Genomic DNA, 18,930 nt, shown 5'->3' on the forward strand with positions numbered 1-18,930 from the left:
CGTAGCTTAGCAGTGGGCCTTACCTGGCCAAACAGGCCTCACCTGGCCACAGGCCTTACCTGGCCAAATAGGCCTCACCTGGCCAAACAGGCCTTACCTGGCCACAGGCCTTACCTGGTCAAGTGAAACATTGTTTAGAGGTCGACTGCTCGCCGCGCGGACAGACCGGCACCGTGCACGAGGGGATGTCGGTGCCCGGCACCAAACACGGCCGCCTTTGTCTCCCGCGTGACGATGCTCACACTTCCCAATGCAGTACGGTACTCATTTGAGGCCGAGCCAACCTAGGGGAGGCCCAGAACCGGTTCAGTTGATCGTCACCGGTCCAATACCCCACCGGCACACGGTTGGGTGTCGTGGAGTGGATGCGTGGACACCACTCAGCACACTGTGGGTGACGGCGACGGTGGTGGTGGTGGTTAGGGTGGTGGTGGTGGTTAGGGTGGTGGTGGTGGTTAGGGTGGTGGTGGTGGTTAGGGTGGTGGTGGTGGTGGTTAGGGTGGCGGTGAGGGCAGGGAGGTTAGAGACTCGAAGGGTGGAGTGTACTTGTGCGTGTGTCGAACATCTTTTCGCACCGAACGTGGCCAACCGCACCAATCGGAGGTGCCGGGGGAAGGACAACAAACTAAAGACAAATAGAAGTTTTAAAGAAACGACACTTTTATATATTGACGCAATCTAACCCAAAATAAGCCTGGATTGTGGATTAAAGAAACGAGTTTGTCGATCTAGACGACGATTTAAAAGTGCACAGCTCCAGTGGCGTCCTAATATGGGAAGGGAGAGCGTTCCAGACGGCCGCGGAAGCGCGTCTGGAAGCGGCGTGCGATGCGACGGCCGCCGTCTTCGTCCGACTGCTGAGCCAGAAGCCGCCACCGCTGCTGCCGCCGCTGCTGCTACGAGGATGATGATGGGAGTTGGCGTGATGGTGGTTTACGCTCCTTGACGAGATCAGCGCGGTGTTGTGGTTCATTGCTTGGAGAGGGCACATCTCTGCAAGTGAGGGTGATGTCCGAACAGGTCAAAGGCAGCGGTGGAAAATCCACGTTTCTATGGCAGGAGCGAGGCTACCCAAAGGACAACAGCTGTTGACTTCTCCCACAAAGTGGCACAGCACTCATTTTGATGACACCCAGGGGAGGGATGATGATGGGTTATATCCCCCTCCCTACACTGCACCGCCGACCCCCCTCCTGCCCACCCCCCCCCTCCTGCACCCGCCCCCCCAAACCCCAACCAGGCGTTGAACCCGCAATCTTCCGACCGCGGGCCGATGGTCGAGACTAACAAAGGAACGGCAGCCGAGGCAAAGCACCGTGCCCCAGAGGGCTACGTGGGCGGACCGCCACATCGTAGGAGACGTGGCGGCTTGGGGAGGTGTTCATCCAGCAGTGGATCGACCACGGCTGACGACGACGACGAGGCCGGCGGCGACGGTGACGGACAGGCGAGGCGAGCCGAGCGCCGTCAGGACCCGCGCCGCCAAAACGGACCTGGGGGTCACCGACAGGTAAAGCTGACGGGTGACGGACGGCATGGTGCCGTCGCCACGGCAACGCGCTCCCTCCGTCTCCCTCTCGCCACGAGCGGCCGAGCTGCGCACCTGCGGGTCGCCTCCGTCGCTCGTTTGTTGTTGTTGTTGTTGACAATGGTGTCGTTGTCACGCCAACGGTCGGCGCCCGGGGCAGCGACTCGACACGTCCGTCGATAACGCTTTGCCCCCACAAAATGTAAACAAATCTCTCGATCCATTTATCTCTCCATCAGGGGGTGCCACTCAAACATCGCAGTTTGTGGCGTTGAAGGTCACCACGCGTCGTCTCCGGCTGCTCCACTGAAGCCCACCAAGAGGTTCAATGGCAAAATCGCCCGATCCAGCGCCGGGTACTCGGAGGAGTTGAGAGGCGCGCGGACGGTGAACGCGCACGGAGACACGGTGCGAGAGGGAGGGGATTCGGTGAGAGAGGTGGGTGAATAGGTGAGTGAAGCGGGAGAGCAGGAGGAGGAAGGGTTACTGAGTGATTCGGTGAGAGACAGAGGCAGGTAACCTCAAAACTAATTTTTTATTTGACCAGGTAAGGCCCCACTGGCAGTGCAGCTCTTTTTCAGAAGTGGCCTGGCCACAACTGACGGCTCAACCCAGTGGCTTGTCATCATCATCACCACGTGGAAGTGTATAGCAGGAGCCAAATACTCTCAACGGGTGACGTTGATTCTAAATGTGGGGGCAACAACCACGTGACCATCCGTAGAGAGACACACGCAGACTCCAAATATACAGCAGCAGCAGCAGGCGTCAGGGTCAGGATTTAACCCACGACCTCCTGCACACCAGGTGAGGAGGTGAACATCTCCTAGCCACCGTGGCGCCAAGTAGGTGAGTGAGTTGGTGAGTAGTTGGGTACAAACGCTCATTGTCTGAAAACATCTGGACATATATAGCACTGCAGAGCTCGGACAAAGTATGTTGAACTTTTTTCGCACCCTACGTAGCCAACCACGCTAATCGGAGTTGCGGGGGGGAAGGACAACAGCACTAAACACAATCACGAGCTCCGCCAGGACTCGGCATGGGGGAGGTGGCGGCCCTCATCCAGCAGTGGACTGACGGGAGGGCTGAGCGCGCACGCCCCGTGAGCCTCACGGTGGCTAGGGGATGTTGACTACCTCGCCTGGTGTGCAGGCGGTCGTGGGTTCGATCCCGATGCTGACTCCTGCTGTATATTTGGAGTCTGCGTCTCTCTCTCTCATCATCATCACGATGGCTAGGAGATGTTAACTACCTCGCTTGGTATGCAGGAGGTCGTGGGTTCGATCCCGACGCTGACTCCTGCTGTATATTTGGAGTCTGCGTCTCTCTCTCTCATCATCATCACGATGGCTAGGAGATGTTAACTACCTCGCTTGGTATGCAGGAGGTCGTGGGTTCGATCCCGACGCTGACTCCTGCTGTATATTTGGAGTCTGCGTCTCTCTCTCTCATCATCATCACGGTGGCTATGAGATGTTGACAACCTCGCCTGGTATGCAGGAGGTCGTGGGTTCGATCCCGACCCTGACGCCTGCTGCTGTAAATTTGGAGTTTGCGTCTCTCTCTCCCACGTGGTCACTTGGATTTGTATCCAGGCCCTCCAGTTTTTCCCCCCACATTTAGAATCAACGTCACACATTTAGAGTATTTGGTTGCTGTCAATTTCCACGTGATGATGATGATGATGAGCCACTTCGTTGAGCTATCGTTTGTGATGGGCAGGTCGCCTCTGACAAAGAGTTACACAGCTCAGGGGGCCTTACCTGGCAACAACATAAAAACTGCTTCGTTACTAAATCACCGCGTGGCAGATTTTGTACAATCGGCGAGTTTTCCACAACCTCATCCTCATCCTCCTCCTCGCCGCCCTCCTCCCAGGAGGTTGCCGCTTGGTTGCCGGGGTCGGCGGAGCCGGTCGTCAAGGGAGACGCGGAGAGGGCGGCACCTCGCTCATCACCGCCACCCCCCCCCGGTCGCTCCCCAGAGGTCCCTCCGCTGCGGCGGGCGCATCGCACTCCGCCTGACAACGGGCGACACGAGACGCGCTCGTTCCCCCCCCCACCCCAATTTACGATCGCTCGGCCAGGCAGCGCTAGGCTGAGGGGGCGAGAGGAAGGGATACGGTACACACACACGCGCCCCTATTCCCTCGGCTACGGCGCCTCCGTACGGTTTAACCGATCCACCCCGTGTCCTGTCCCCTTGGCTACGGCTCCTCCGTACGGTTTAACCGATCCACCCCGTGTCCTGTCCCCTTGGCTACGGCTCCTCCGTACGGTTTAACCGATCCACCCCGTGTTCTATCCCCTTGGCTACGGCTCCCCTGTACGGTTTAACCGATCCACCCCGTGTCCTGTCCCCTTGGCTACGGCTCCTCCGTACGGCCAAGCTAGTTCCTCACGTGCAATGAACCCCAGCGGTGTTCCCTCATTGGGAGGTTTGTCTACAGCCAACCCGGTCGTCAATCGACGTTGACACCGTACCATGGGATGTTCTCGTCCGAAGCTCCGTTAATTATCAACGGGAAGTGCAAGTTCCTTGCTGCTCAAATTGAGTGCCGAGGCATTGGTGCCCATCTCACGTTTCACTGGCCCGCAGAGACAGTGGTGGAGATTCCTATGGCAGGGGGGCGAACTTATGCGTTGGACAAGCACTGTTGACTTACAACAACAACAATGGTGAGCATTTCATTGACCCTGACCCTGACGCCTGCTGCTGTATATTTAGAGTCTGCGTGTCTCTCTCCCCGTGGTCGTGTGGACTTTTCTCTGGGTCCTCCGGGTTTTCCCTCCACATTTACAATTGACGTCTTTGTCTGCTGCTATCAATTTCCACGTGATGACGATGACGACGAGCCACTTTCGTCGAGCTATCATCTGTGACGGCCTGGTCGCTTCTGACAAAGAGCTGCACCGCTCAGTGAGGTCTTCTCTGGCGACAATGACATTAAAATGGTTTTAAATTGTTGTTACTAGTAACCGCGCAGCACAACAACGGGCCTCCGGATCTCCAGGCTTTTCCCTAAAATCTCTGGAATCCCAAAGCTCCCACGCCCAACTAAGCATCTACAGGGGGAGGCATGGGGGGGGGGGCAATGGAAGTGCGCGTTGGACGCGTCTGGCACACAGCCCACCGGCTCTTAGCGCCGTCAGTGTCACCGAGAGGGAAAGTGGAGAACGACGGGGAATGATCACAAACAAGAAATGAAATAAAAACAGCAAACAAAAACAAGGAGGGCACACGGGCGGTGACTCTCGCTGCCGGTCACTCGAGCGGAACGGGGAGAGAGGGAGGGCAGCCCCTCCACCACCACCACCACAACTACAACCACTGCCACCACCGGCACCACAACCACCACCACAATTACAACCACCTCCACCACCACCACAACCACCACCATTACGGCAACCACCAAAACTACAACCACCACGACTACAACCACTGTGCCACCACAACCATCACCACCACAACTACACCACTGCCACCACCGGCACCACAACCACCATCACAATTACAACCACTGCCGCCACCAAAGACAAAATACAAAGACAAAATACAAAGACAAAATACAAAGACAAAATACAAAGATCCCCCCCCCCCCGTATAGGCTGCACAGACTGCTGGGGCAAGTGCTGTTAGCGAGCAGCACCTATGAAGGCCGGCACGGCACACGAGGGGGTGGGTGACCAACACCACGCCGGACCGCCTTTGTCTCCCCAGTGGCGATGTTTACTACGCACCGCACCAGGTACTCATGTGAGACTGAGTCGACGGGCGTTGGCCGTGAGCGGGGAATCAAACTCGGGTCGCCAGGTTCGCAGCGGAGCGTAGCGCCAACCGGCGGTGGTGGCGGCAGCAGCAGGAGTGTGGCGGCGTAGCGGCGGTGGTGGTGGCGTAGCGGTGGTGGTGGTGCGGTAGCGGTGGTGGTGACGTAGCGGTGGTGGTGGCATAGCGGCGGTGGTGGTGCGGTAGCGATGGTGGTGCGGTAGCGGTGGTGGTGGCGTAGCAGTGGTGGTGGTGGGGTAGCGGTGGTGGTGGGGTAGCGGTGGTGGTGGGTAGCGGTGGTGGTGGCGTAGCAGTGGTGGTGGCGTAGCGGTGGTGGTGGTGGTGGTGGCGTAGCGGCGGTGGTGCGGTAGCGGTGGTGGTGGCGTAGTGGTGGTGGTGGTGGCGTAGCGGCGGTGGTGCGGTAGTGGTGATGGTGACGTAGTGGTGGTGGTGGAGGCGGCAGCAGCAGCAGCAGGTGTGTGGTGGTGCGGCTGCAGTGGCGGGCGCGGCGCCTTCCCTGGCGCGCGACCTCCGGCTCAACCCTGAACCCTGGGCGACCCCCCCCGCCGCCCCCCGCCCCCCCCGAGTGTGGCGATCGCGACACAAAGGGCCCCCTTGAAAGCGCGGGCGGCGGCGGCGTGGGAGCCACGCGAGTCCGCGTCCGGAAATTTCCGCGAGCCACTCGACCACCGTCACGCGCTCTCACCGAAACCCAGAGGAGCCGCCGTGCCGATTCCTGCCGAATTCTACCGCGGTGCGGGCGGAGTAACCGGACACCGCCGGCATGCACAAAGCTCCCCGTTGTGTCCAACAGGCCCCTGTGCTCGAGGCGGGAGATCCCTTGCCAATAACACCTGGAAATCCACGGAGCATGCGGTGGAACAAGCCCGACTCTGCTGATGAGACCCAGAGAGTCGAAACCGGTTCGTTGGTTTGCTCATTCGAACTGATACCGCCGCTGGGTGAATGTTGGAGTCCTGCTTGTTACTGTGGTCATGAATGATACATAACATCAACGATTCACCATTCGCAGCCTCTCTGTCGATCCACCGCTGGATGAATGCCCCCTCGCGCAACGTCGGTTATGTGGCGGTTGTTTCACCGAAGCTCACCACGCCGGTCGGCGTGGGGCCGGCGAGCACGGGGCATGGGGGACGAGTCGGGAGGGAGCCCCGGACCGGTTCGCACGGCGCTCGCCAACGCGGCCGGGAGTCGAACAACTCGGGTCGCGCGGTTCACAGTGCAGGATACTAACGACTCCCCCCCACCACTCCCCCCCAAACTCCCCCCCAACTCCCCCCAGCCTCTCCCCGCCAGGTCGCCGGGTGCATTAGCAGGTATGGTAATTACATCCGGAGACAGGGCGAGATTAGGATCAGTTCACATTTGGGATGTGGGTGCGGTGGCGGTGGTGGTGGCGACGAAAGATCAGTCAGACGGAATGAAGGAGCCAGGTTGGAGATGCGACGAGAGAGAGGAGGAGGAGGTCAGGGGGAGAGGCGTCGCGCTCCCATTGGAAGCCGTTCAGAGAAGGCCCAAGGCCTGGACTGGGGCGAACAATCAGAGCGGAAGGCTCGCCCAAGGACGGATGAAGCGAAAGCGGTGAGAGATCCGTGCGGTGAAAATGAAGGGGAAGGCACGGGGGATAAAGTCTGGAAGAAATCCAACTGGGACAGGGGACCCCCCCCCCCCAAACCACCCCGCTCTCGTGCAGAGGACCCAAGAAGAAGAAGAAGAACGCCACGTGAAGTCGCGCACGTGACGACACAGAGACACGGGACGCCTCACCCTCCCGTTACGCTCCGAGGGGTTGAAACGGGGAGGGAGGGGTGGGAACCCCCCCCCCCCGGCGACGTCGGCGAGACGTTCACGAGGGCGTTTTGTTCACTCGCGACAAATTGACGGCGCGGTCAAGATCGCGGCGGAACGTTCACGAGCCAACGTTCACGTCTCTCCTCCTCCCGCGTGCGAACCCCCCGCAGTGAGAACATTCCCCAACGCGAACAGCGGCACAGGCGTGCGTCAGGTCCGTCCGTCCGTCCGCCGGTTGTCGGCGCGCGAGGAATTCGCCGAAGCGCGTTCGGCGTCGAGGAAGAGGAGGAACGAGGCCGCGGCCGCCGCTCGCCGAGGAGAGCGAACAAGGCGGGGGATGCGTTCCCCCTCTCCCCTCCCACCCCGTCAACAAGAACGTGGAGGTTCAGGGGCTTTCAAAGGGCGGGCGTCACGGGGGACAATCCCGCTGCGAGGATTTCAGCTCGCGCCCCTAGAATTGTTGTTATTGTCAAACGCTAAAATAAAAAAATCGCAACGAGCCCCGCCCCCCTCCCCCCACCGGAACGTTTCACTGCGAGCCGCCATCTGCAGCTGCACGGGCACGCGGAGTTCATCTCTCGGCGTCGTCACGTTCACCGCCAGCTGCCTGGCGCGCCCGGCGCGCCGATATCGGGGACGTGATGTTTGGCACGGCGCCACTCACGACGAGGAGCAGGAGGAGGAGGGCTGAACGGCGGAGAGGAGGGAGGGCAGCAAAAAAACAAAAAAGGGACCCCCCCCACACCCCCCGCTAGGGGGAGCGGGAAGGATTCGGGGGGGCGGGGGTACCTAAGCAGAAATTATTTTTGGTGTGCGTCACGTGATGACGAACAGTGCCGTGGTGAGGGTGGGGGGATGTGGCAGTGGCTGGGATGGGAAGGAACGCAGTGCTGGGGCTGGAGGTTTATGCTTTTGTAGGATGGTGCCGATGCCTCTCGAGTGAGGGGGGGGGGGGCCGGGGGGGGGCACGAGGGGGGAGGGAGGGGGAAATGTCGAGTACCGGCTCCGACAACAGACATTGCATTCTGGACAAGCTGCTTAATTGTATCACAGTTGTGTGAACTAATGACACGCACAGACTTATTATTACTATTCAAATGGCATTTCGTTCGACGAGCTTCAATTGGCGTTTGTTGCACCCCCATTGCGTCATGAACCTGTGGGCCCCCCCCCCCCCCCTCTGATCGAGTCGGGGCCCTGGGCTTCCGCTTTGTTTGGTCTCGTGCTCAGAGGGACCAATCTGACACCGAGTGTGGGGAGGGCCTCACTCCCGATTGCCGGTAGACTCGCACTGAATCGTGACAATTCATCAACTCGCTCTAACTAAACGATGTTTTTATTTTACAGTTAAGGCCCCAACTGAGCTATGCAGCTCTCTTTCAGAAGCCGCCTGGCTACCACACTTGATAGTCCAACGAAGCAGCTCACCACCATCATCATCGTCATTGTGTGGACATTTATAGCAGCCAAATACTCTAAACGCGTGACGTCGATTCTAAATGTGGGGACAAAGAACCGGGGGACCCAGAAGAAAAATCCACGCGGCCACGGGGAGAGAGACGCAAACTCCCAATACGCAGCAGGCGTCGGGGTCGGGATCGAACCCACGACCTCCTGCATACCAGGCGAGGTAGTTAGCATCTCATCACCACCGTGATGCCCATTTGCCCGTGTGGCAAAAGCAAACGGGAGGGACTTTCGGCACCCACCGGGGGGGATGGACCCGGGATGCCGGGCAGCAAGAGGGAAGAGGGTCACGTGGCGCTCCGGAGCGCTCCCGTGGGCACCGTCCCCGCGCCCGCCCCGTGCCCACGCCGGCCACAGCGAGGCCGTCCCAATTCATTAAACTCCACTCCATTAAGAGCTCAATTGTGGCCTGAGGTTTGTGTTCCCAGGGCCCCTCGTGCTGGAGCAGGGCTAAGACAGATTTATCGATCAATCGGCACTTCCCATGCAGCCCGCATCGCTGGAGCCTCATCCTCTTCCTCCCCCCCCCTCCTCCTCCTCTCCCCCTGCTCCCGCTCCACCTCCTCCTTGCTCTTCCTCTCCTCGTCCTCCCTCTGCTCATCTTCCTCAGCTCATCCCCCACCTCCTCCTCCTTCTCCTCGCCCTCGAGATGGGCCAGCCCATTCCGCCAGCTCCCGTCCGCGGAACTGGCTGCCCGCGTGCTTGAGAGCAATCGTAAGCAGCCACGATATATCCACCGTTGGATAAAGGTCCCCCACCACCAAGCCATCGCCACCTCTCGCGTGATCTCGGCGGATAACCGGACGCCCAGCGAAGGGAGGAGCTCGTGAACGTCGCCGCCGGCGCCGCGTGCCACAAGGACAACACGCCCCCCCCCCCATCCTCCCACGCACGTCGATCGCGATCTATCCACCGCTGGATGGAATGACCCCCCACCACCTCCCTCTCCTCCGAGCCGTCACCGCGTCCGTCGCGCGTGCGGTGCGGCGTTCCACCCGGAGCCTGCGCCACGCTCGAGACGATCTCACCGCTCCGGCCGCCTCTCCCGGCGTCCCATCTCGATCGTCGGCCATCGTCGCTTCTGGCCGAGACGAGTCCTGCCCCGGGCGGGGCTCGCGCCAAACGATGTTATTTTGTGACGCGAGTGGGGTGGGGTGGATGGGGGGGGGCCGTTCTCCCACCCGCTCCTCTTTCTGCCTCTCGGCGTAACCGCCAGCGTGCGTCGCTCTCCGGCGCACCTCTTTTTCCCCGCAGTTTTCGTTCCGCTTTTGCCCGCCGAGCGCCCACGCGCCATTCCGACCCCGCCGTCGCCGCAACAGGAATCGGGCGAACGCCGCCGCCCTCTCCCTCCCTCCCCCTGGGGTCACGCGGGGGTCGCGGAGGGGGTCACGGCGGTGGCGTCGCCCGCCGGAGAGAACCGGCGTGCGCCGCCAGCGCGGCGCACGGAGGGGTTAATCTGTGGGCGCGGCGCGTCTCGTTCAGACGGGGCTGACAACGCACCTCCGTGCGAGGCGACATTAGCGGGGCGGTGTAATTGAATGGGAAATGCTGTTTGCTTGTTAATGGTGCCACCCACAGCTCAGAATATTGCTTTTGCCAAAGGTGTTAATGACCTCTCCTTTCCTCTTTGGTGATTATCACCTTCTCATGTCTCCTCGAGGCACCGAAATTAAAAGGGCTGCAATGCCTCTCTCTCACTCTCTCTCTCACCCTCTCTCTCACTCTCACTCTCTCGCAACAATGAAACTTTTTTAGATGATTATTTTTTTGGTGACGTGGCTCGGGGCTTTCAATAATTGATGAGGTTCATCAGATCGGCTCACGCCGGTTCACAATCGTCAGCGATGGTGACGGTGACGGCCCCCCCCATCACCCCCCAACCCCACCCCTCCACCCCCCCCCCCCCAAAAGAAAACCACTCAAATATTATTTTGCTCGCGCGACGAGCGATGATGAAGACGGCTCATCAAGCGCAGGGGGAGGATGGAGGGGCTGGCTGATTGCGGCAGCGACACGCGGATGGGGGGGGGGGTGGGGGGGGGTGGGGGGGGGAGGTGCGCGCGGTTGGGGAGGTGCAGACAATTTCATCTCATTATGTCGGCAATTTGTGCCGCAGAGCGTCGGGTTTTTTTCCTTTTTCCCTCCTCGCCGCCACCGCTCGTCACGGCAGCGGGGCCCCGCCACGCCGCGGGTTGTCAATTAACGGTGACAATTACGGCGAGGGACCGGCACGCGGAGGCGCGCACGCCACCGGGAGGGCCCGGGCTCGGCGCGGAGAGAGCGACACTCGCGACGGCAGTGATGGCGGTGGTGACGGTGATGGCGGTGGTGGCAGTCGGTAGCGATGGCGGTGGCGATGGCGATTGTGATGGCGATGGTGATGATGGCGATGGTGGTGATGGCGGTGGTGGTTGGTGGTGATGGCAGTGGCAGTCGGTAGTGATAGCGATGGTGATGGCGATGGTGATTGTGGTGATGGCGGCGGTGGTGGGGGAAAGGGGCAGGGCTCCCGTTTGCTTGGCTCAAGGGTCAGCTGATGAACCGGCTGCACGCGCTGGTGCCACCAGCGGAGGGAGGGAGGGTGGGAGGGAGGGGGCTCGGGGACTTCGTGCCTCTCCAGCATGGAGGCATTAGGCCGGCGGTTCCCAACCATGTTGGGACGTCGGCCCCCCCAATCACGGCCGTTCCCGTGCCCCCCACCCCCCCCACCCCCCACCCGAGCTCACCACCAGGGCGCCGCGCTACGGCGGGAGGTCGGGAATAGAACCCGGCGACCTGGGTTCGATTGCCGCTCATGGCCACCAACACCAGTGACGATTAGACGGTCTAACACAATTTTTGTTGCTGGGTAGTAAGTGTTATTTCATAACTGCTGATGCCTAAAAAGTAAACAAAATGGCTATTATTCCCCACAAACTTTGCTTTCGTGACCAGGACAGTGATATTTTGAAATGTACCTATTTTAAATGAGAAAACGGGCGAATTTGTGTCTTTTCGTTCACATAAAGTCAGAAAAAAACAACATATGAATCAAAATTAACATGTATTTATCCTGAAGTAATACAAATAGTTTTTCGAGATAATTATCTGAACCGGTCATGGCCTTCCCCTAGGTCGACTCAGCCTCAAATGAGTACCTGGTACGGTGTGTAAACATCGCCACTGGGGAGACAAAGGCAGCCGGGCATGGTGCAGGCCACCCACCCCCTCGTGTACCACAGTGCTGGCCTTCATAGGCGCTCGCTAACAGCACTTGCCCCGACTGTCTGTCAAGGCTAAACGGGGGATCTTTGTCTTTCTGTAAGTAAACGCATTGTGTAGTAGGGGGAGATTTACGCGTAACGCCTCAGAGCGAACAAAACACTCCGGCGTGACGAGGCGAGCGACTTTTCCGAGCCAGCGATGGGGCGAGTCGCCACGAATACTTTCACAAAGGGGACAAATCCCACGGGGAGCCCCCACGGGGAACCCGGCCGCGCCGCGCCACCGGCCGCGAGCTGACGGCGAACTCGGCGCGATCGGCGAGAGCGAGACGGACGCTCCACCGAAACCCCGAAGAATCTCCCGGGGGGGGGGGGGGGGGGGGGGTGGCGGGGGGGGGGGGCGGAGAGGGACGATCTAGCGACCGCGATCGCGCGATAATCTCGCGACCGCGTCAGCACCGGCGACGGCACCGGCGACGGCAGGGGCCAATGGTGCTTGTATTCGAACCGGGCCCCGCCGTGTTGCACGTCCAATTTCCGGCACCTCACACCGCCCACAGTTGGCTACGTACGGTGCGAAAGTTCAAAATACATACGGGACAAAGACTCGCACAGAGACCCACAGACTCAGCACACATAGACCCACAGACTCAGCACACATAGACCCACAGACTCACCACACAGAGACCCACAGACTCACCACACAGAGACCCACAGACTCAACACACATAGACCCACAGACTCAGCACACATAGACCCACAGACTCACCACACATAGACCCACAGACTCAGCACACATAGACCCACAGACTCACCACACAGAGACCCACAGATTCAGCACACATAGACCCACAGACTCACCACACAGAGACCTACAGATTCAGCACACATAGACCCACAGACTCAGCACACATAGACCCACAGATTCACCACACATAGACCCACAGACTCACCACACAGAGACCCACAGACTCAGCACACAGAGACCCATAGACTCACCACACAGAGACCCATAGACTCACCACACAGAGACCCACAGATTCACCACACAGAGACCCACAGATTCACCATACAGAGACCCACAGATTCACCACACATAGACCCACAGATTCAGCACACATAGACCCACAGACCCACCACACAGAGACCCATAGACTCATCACACAGAGATCCATAGACTCACCACACATAGACCAAGACTCACCAAACAGAGACCCACAGACTTACCACACAGCGACCCACAAACTAACCACACACAGACCCATAGACTCAGCACACAGGTGAGCGATGTGGGTGAGAAGGCGAGTGAGTTGGTGAATGAGTGGGTAGGCGAGTAGGTAGGTGGGAGAGGTGGGTGAGTAGGTGAGTGAAGCAGGTGAGCGGGTGAATGAGTGGGTAGGTGAAAACATCTGGACCGTAGAGCCTGTATGTACATATGTTGAACTTCTTTTGCACCGTACGTAGCTCACCGTGCTAATCGGAGGTGCGGGGTGACGGACAACAAACTGAGCACAAGAAGCAATTCTCGAGACGCGAGTTTCCAATCGAGATAATGGACGAGGTCATAGCTCCAGCGGCATCCTAACATCGAGAGGGAGAGCGGCGTTCCAGACGGCCGCACAAGCGCAACCTGAACGCTCGCATCCAGCTGCCGGACACCCATTCTCACACTCGGCACCCGAGATGCCGTCGCGTGCCGGGCAGGGCACGGGAGCACGGAAGGCCGCGGGACAGCCAGGGGAAGGCGATTCAGAGAGAGGGGAGCACGGGCGGGAGGGCGCGGCGCTGCTAACCACTGCACCACCGCTCTCCGCACACGCGCACGCACACATGCGCGCGCACGCACACACACACACAAGCGCGCTCCTCTCACCTTGGCTACGAGTTCTTCCCGTTATCAGCAGACGTCGTCCGCTGGCCACCGCCGCTGCCGCCGCCGCCGCCTCCTCCTCCCCCGCTCCTGCCGTGGTGAGCACGGCTCCTCGTCAGCTTGACGGCGCGACCGCCGCCGCCGCCGTCTCCGTCACTCGACCCCCGCCCGCACCCGTCGCTGCCCCTCACCGGCAACGCCAGCGCCGCCGCCTCCTCCGCCTCCTCCTCCCCCCCTTCGTTCCTGCCACCCGGCGCCGCTTTGGCGCCGCCACCGCTGCCGTCGTCGTCGTCCGCCGCGGCTGCCGGCGCCCTCCCGCGCGACGCCCACTCCCGCAGCCGCTCCTCCGACACGCCGGGCAGGTCGCCCACCTGGAAGCCCAGGTGGGACTCCAGGTGGGCCACGTAGGCGGCGGGCGAGCGGAACTGCAGCGCGCAGCCGGCGCAGTAGAACACCGGGTGGTCCGTGTCCATGTGCTTGAGGAACTTGGTGCCGCCGCTCTTCTTGATCTGGTACTTGACGTTGGCCAGCCAGTGGCTGATGGTCGTCACGCCGACGCCCGTCAGCCGGGCGACGCTGGCGCGCGCCTTGCTGCTCAGGTCCGGCACGACGTACTTCCCGTCCCCGCTCCTCCGCAGGCCAGCCACCAGCTGCGCCTGCAGCAGCAGCAGGTGCTGCGGGTTCCAGCTCGACTGGCGCCCCTTGCGCTTGCGCCCGTTGGCCGGGTCGTCCGCCTCCTCCGTCGCGCTGCTACCGCCGCTGCCGCTGCCGCCGCCGCTGCAGCCGCCGCCGCTGCAGCCGCCGCCGCGGCCGTCCGCGTCCGACCTCTCCGAGCCGGTGCTGGACGGGGCGCGAGGCGGCTTCGGCGGCGGCTGGCGCCCGGGCGTCGGCGTGACGCGGCCGTCCGTTTGCCCGTTGGCGTCGCCCTTCGCCGACTTGGTGAGGTCGATGGGCTGGTCCGACGACCCGCCTCCGACGCCTCCGACGCCTCCGACGCCGCTGACGCCAACGCCGCCGCCGTCCTCCTGCCGCCGGCGTTGCCGGTAGAACGACGCCTCCAGCGGCTCGGAGCTCCGCGCCTGCGCGGGCGGCGTGGCGGCCACCAGCTTGTCCAGCAGCCCGCTGCTCATCTTGTACAGCATGGAGATGGGGTCGGTGACCGGCGCCGTCGGCTTGGCCACTTTGCCCAGGTGGGCATTCATCACGGACTGCAGCGCGCTCAGCGGGTTCACCGGCGCCTTCTCGGGCGGTTGGTAGCTTACCGCCGGAAAACTCTTGCCCTGTTCGCTGGCGCCGCCGGCGCCGCCGGCGCCCGCCTCCTTGTGAGTATTCCTCGAGGCGTCCCTCCTCTTGGCCGGCGCGCCGTCCCCCCCATGCCTGTGGCTGCCGCCCCTCGCCGAGCTCCGTGCCCTCTTCACGTCCGGGCCGCCCTCGCTTTTCGCCGCGGCTGCGGCGGCGGCGGCGGGCACGGCGACGAGCGGCGACTTTACCCGCGCGCGCGTCCGGCTCTCCTCCGCCTTCTGGATGTTCCCCGACACCTTCTTCACCAGCTCCTCCATCGCGTGCACCTTGCTGCGTGGCGCCGGCTGCGCACTCGCTCCGCCAGTCCCCGGCTCCGGTGCAGCCACTACGGCTGTCGTCGTCGGCGCCGGCTGCTGCTGTTGCAGCTGCTGCTGCTTTTGGTGCTGCTGGTGCAGCTGCTGCTGCTGCTGTTGCAGTTGCTGCTGCTGCTGCTGGTGCAGCTGCTGCTGCTGCTGTTGCAGCTGCTGCTGCTGCTGTTGCAGCTGCTGCTGCTGCTGCTGGTGCAGCTGCTCCTGCTGCTGCTGCTCCACCTTCGGAGCTAGGAGCTCCTTGGCCGGCTCGTCGGGCCGGCCCGGCCGCACCAGGCCGGGGATCTGGTAGGCGGCGTGAATGCTGGGGTAGCCGCCCCAGCTGGGAGCGCCGTTCTGTGCCTTGTCGATGGCCGACGACACCATGCTCTCGAGCGACTTGAGGATGTCGCGTCCGGCTGCAGCGCCGCTGCTGCTGCCCAGGTCCTCCTCGCGCAGGTACCGCGAGAACGGCTCCCCCTCCCCGCCCGTGCAACCGCCGGCGGCGCTCCCCCGGCCGCTCCCTTCTCTCGCGCTCTTACCACCGCCGCCGTCTTCCTTGTCCGCCGCTCCGCGCGAGGCCTCGTCCGGCATCCGCTGCGCCACCGCCGCCGCTGGGTCCTTGGCGGGCGACGCCGCCGGCGGCGTCGGGGCGGGCGAGCTCGGGGGGCTCCCCCCGCCGGCCGCCGGCGCGTCGCGGGGGCCGCCCCCCGCGGGCGACGTCCTGCGGGCGGGGCAGCGCGACGACGGGGACGCCGGGGGCCCGTTGGGCGCCTGCTGCGGGGACGGCGGCGGCCGGGGGAGCGACGCGGACGTGGAGGCCGGAGGCTTGGGGCGCGCCTCCGTCGCGGCGGGCGCCGGCGGTTTGTGGCCGGCGGCGCCGGCGGCGCCGGCGGTGGTCGGCACGGCGACGCTGCTCGGAAGCGGCTGCACCGCCTGCACCTTAGCGTCGTGCGACGGCGGCGCCGGCGGCGGCTGCTGCTGCTCGAAGGCCACGTGCTTGCCCTTCTTGAGCGCGGAGCTGGTGACCTTAAGGAAGTGTCCCGTCACCATCATGTGCGCCGTCAGCTGCTGCAGCGTGTCGTGCGAGCTGCCGCACTCCATGCACTTGAGGATCTGCGACTTCTTCGCCTCGAACTGCCACGCGTAGCTCGCGCCGTTCTGGTAGCCGCACCGGCTGTTCGACGGCGCTCCCTGCTGCCCCGGCTTGGCCTTTCCCGCCGGCGAAGCGCGGTCAGAGGACGGCGCCGACCCGGCGCCCTTGCGCTCTGATCCCGCATCGCCGAGGCGGTGCCCGTCGGCCTGCGCCTTCTTCTTGACGGCTGGGCCGGGCCTGGCGGCGTGGCCCGCGCCGGCGGCGGCGGCGGCCGAGAATGGCTCCTTGAGCGGCAGCTTCTGGTAGTGCTTCGTGCGGATCATGTGCACGCTGAGGTCCTGCAGCGACTCGAACGAGTGACCGCAGCACATGCACTTGAGCACCTTCTGCGCCTCCCGCTCGCTCTCCATGTCCACCAGCGAGCGCTTGCGCGCCTTGGACCAGCGGCGGTCGCGGTGCCCGTCGCGGTCGACGTTCTCGTCGCGATAGTGGCCCGTCTCGCTCATGTGCACCGTCAGCTGCACCAGCGTGTCGTACGCGCCGCTGCAGTCCTTGCACCGGAACTTGCTGGCGCCCGTCGCCGCCGGCGGGCTGGGCCGCCCGCCCGTCGCGTGCGCCGCCGCACGCGCCACGCCGGGCCCCCCGGTCCCCGCGGACGACGCCGACGACGACTCGGCGTGCTTGCCGGGAGTCCCGGCGTGCTGCTGCATAGTCCGCGCCACCGCCGCACGGTGCCAGTTGAAGGTGCCGCCGCCGTCCCCGGTGCCCCCCCCGCCCCCGCCACCGCCGCCGCCGTATCTGTCGGCGTTGACGCCGCTGTTTGCGCCGCCGCCGCCAGATTTGCCGAGCGCCGGCGGGCCGTGGCCGTAACCCACGGTGGACCAGTAGGGGTGGGAGAGCAGGCTGGCGTAGATGGCCTTCATGTGCGCGAAGCTCTCCCGCGCCAGGCCTCCGTCGGCGCCGTTCTCCTTGCGCTCGTCGGGCCGCGCCGGCCGCTTCTCCCCGAGCGACGGCGCTGTCCTGCCGGCGTCGCGCGCCCGGGGCTCCGCCTCCGCCCGCCCCTTTTTCTCATCACCACGGTCGGATTTCGCCGGGTCCTCGGCGCCGTCGGAGACCACGGCGCCGGTGCCGCCGGCCTCGCCGGCGCCCGCGTCGGTCGAGTCTTTGCGGAGGGGTTTTGCCGGCGCCGCCGCCACCGCTACCGTGTCGCCAGCTCGCTTCGCGCGCCCGTTGCAGTCCTCGTCCGTCCGGGGAGGATCGGCTCCTCCTCCGCCACCCGCCGGCGCTGGCGGCGCCTCGGGCAGCTCCGAGGCGGAGTCGTCTTTGGCGCCCGAGTCGCTGACCTCCGACCTCTCCTCGTCCTCTCCGTCATTCCCAGATTGCAGCAGCTCATCCTCCGACAGGAACGCTGGGATACAAGCGGTGTGGGGGGGGGGGGGGTCAATTGATTGATAGATTGTGCGTATCAAAATGTCACCGTGCTCATCGGAGGTGCGGGGGAAAGACAACAAACTAAACGCAGTTATGACAAAAATTATTACAGGTGATTTACCCTTTCTGCCACTAAAACAGGAGGTGTTCAGATGTTCAAACACCAAATAGAAACCTTTTGCAAGGAATCACACAAAGTTCGTGCGGTGAGCATGCAAACCAACGCGCTCCGATAAGAAACTTGCATCGTCTTTGAAACTGATTGGTCTCCACCAGAGGCAGGCTTCTTTATGGCCTAGTCTCACCAGTATCAGACACTAAACACACACGGTGGCTAGGAGATGTTAACTCCCTCGCCTGGTATACAGGTGGTCGTGGGTTCGATCCCGACCCTCATGACGCCTGCTGTATATTTGGAGTCTGCGTCTCTCTCCCCGTGGTTGGGTGGATTTTTCTCTGGTCCTCCGGCCCTCCGTTTTCCCCTCCACATTTAGAATCAACATCACGCGATGATGACAATGATGAGAAACCACTTTCATTGTGCTATCGTTTGTGATGGCCACGTCGCTTCTGAAAAAGAGTCACATGGCTCAGTTGGACTTTACGTGGCTGCTATAAATGTTTCCAGTTTAAGTTCTGGCCATTTACCCCGCAGGTTCTATTTATCGCCTGCCCTCCCTTGCACAGGAGTGGCGCATTGCGACCTACGGATGAAATGCGCCACTTGGCACACGTCAATTATTGTTGTTGTCGTCGTCGCCGCTGCCGTTGTGATGCGGCGACACGGTAAACACCGCCAACGCCGGCGCGTTGTCAGGGGAACCGCGAACGCATTGTTTACGGCCGACGGCGATCCGTCAACATTTACACGGAGCGTAAGTGGGGAGGGAAAAAAATGAATTATCCCAATCCCGTAACGACAGCGCCGGAGAGCGAGCGACTGCTTTGAGAAATGATTTCCCATTGTACCACGGCCTGGCCAATTATGCAAATCAGACATTTAAATTCTATTTCAATTAAGTCATTACCAAAGCGGCAGGAATGTCATTATAACCTTGCTCGTTAGAAAGCAAGTGGGTGGGGCGGGCGGGCGGGGAGTCAGGGAATGGCCGCCGCGTAGTTTATTGCCGGGCTGCGTTACGACAGGAGGAGCCGTTATGTAACGC

The 18,930-nt window shown here is 62.2% G+C and overlaps 1 protein-coding gene across 1 annotated transcript in view; it reads right to left on the reverse strand.

The window, feature by feature from the left end:
* Positions 1 to 17,741, reverse strand: part of LOC133357822 (teashirt homolog 3-like) — a 37,687-nt gene extending 19,946 nt beyond the window's left edge. The window contains exon 1 of the mRNA XM_061575963.1: positions 13,652 to 17,741. Within this exon, the coding sequence (XP_061431947.1) occupies positions 13,657 to 17,256 (3,600 nt within the window). The 5' untranslated portion in view covers positions 17,257 to 17,741 and the 3' untranslated portion in view covers positions 13,652 to 13,656. The remainder of the gene's footprint in view (positions 1 to 13,651) is intronic.
* Positions 17,742 to 18,930: the final 1,189 nt, after the last annotated feature.

Source organism: Lethenteron reissneri, chromosome 60 (assembly GCF_015708825.2).
Source record: "Lethenteron reissneri isolate LAM-NWPU_2019-01 chromosome 60, ASM1570882v1, whole genome shotgun sequence".
In the NCBI taxonomy this organism is placed as follows: Eukaryota; Metazoa; Chordata; class Hyperoartia; order Petromyzontiformes; family Petromyzontidae; genus Lethenteron; species Lethenteron reissneri.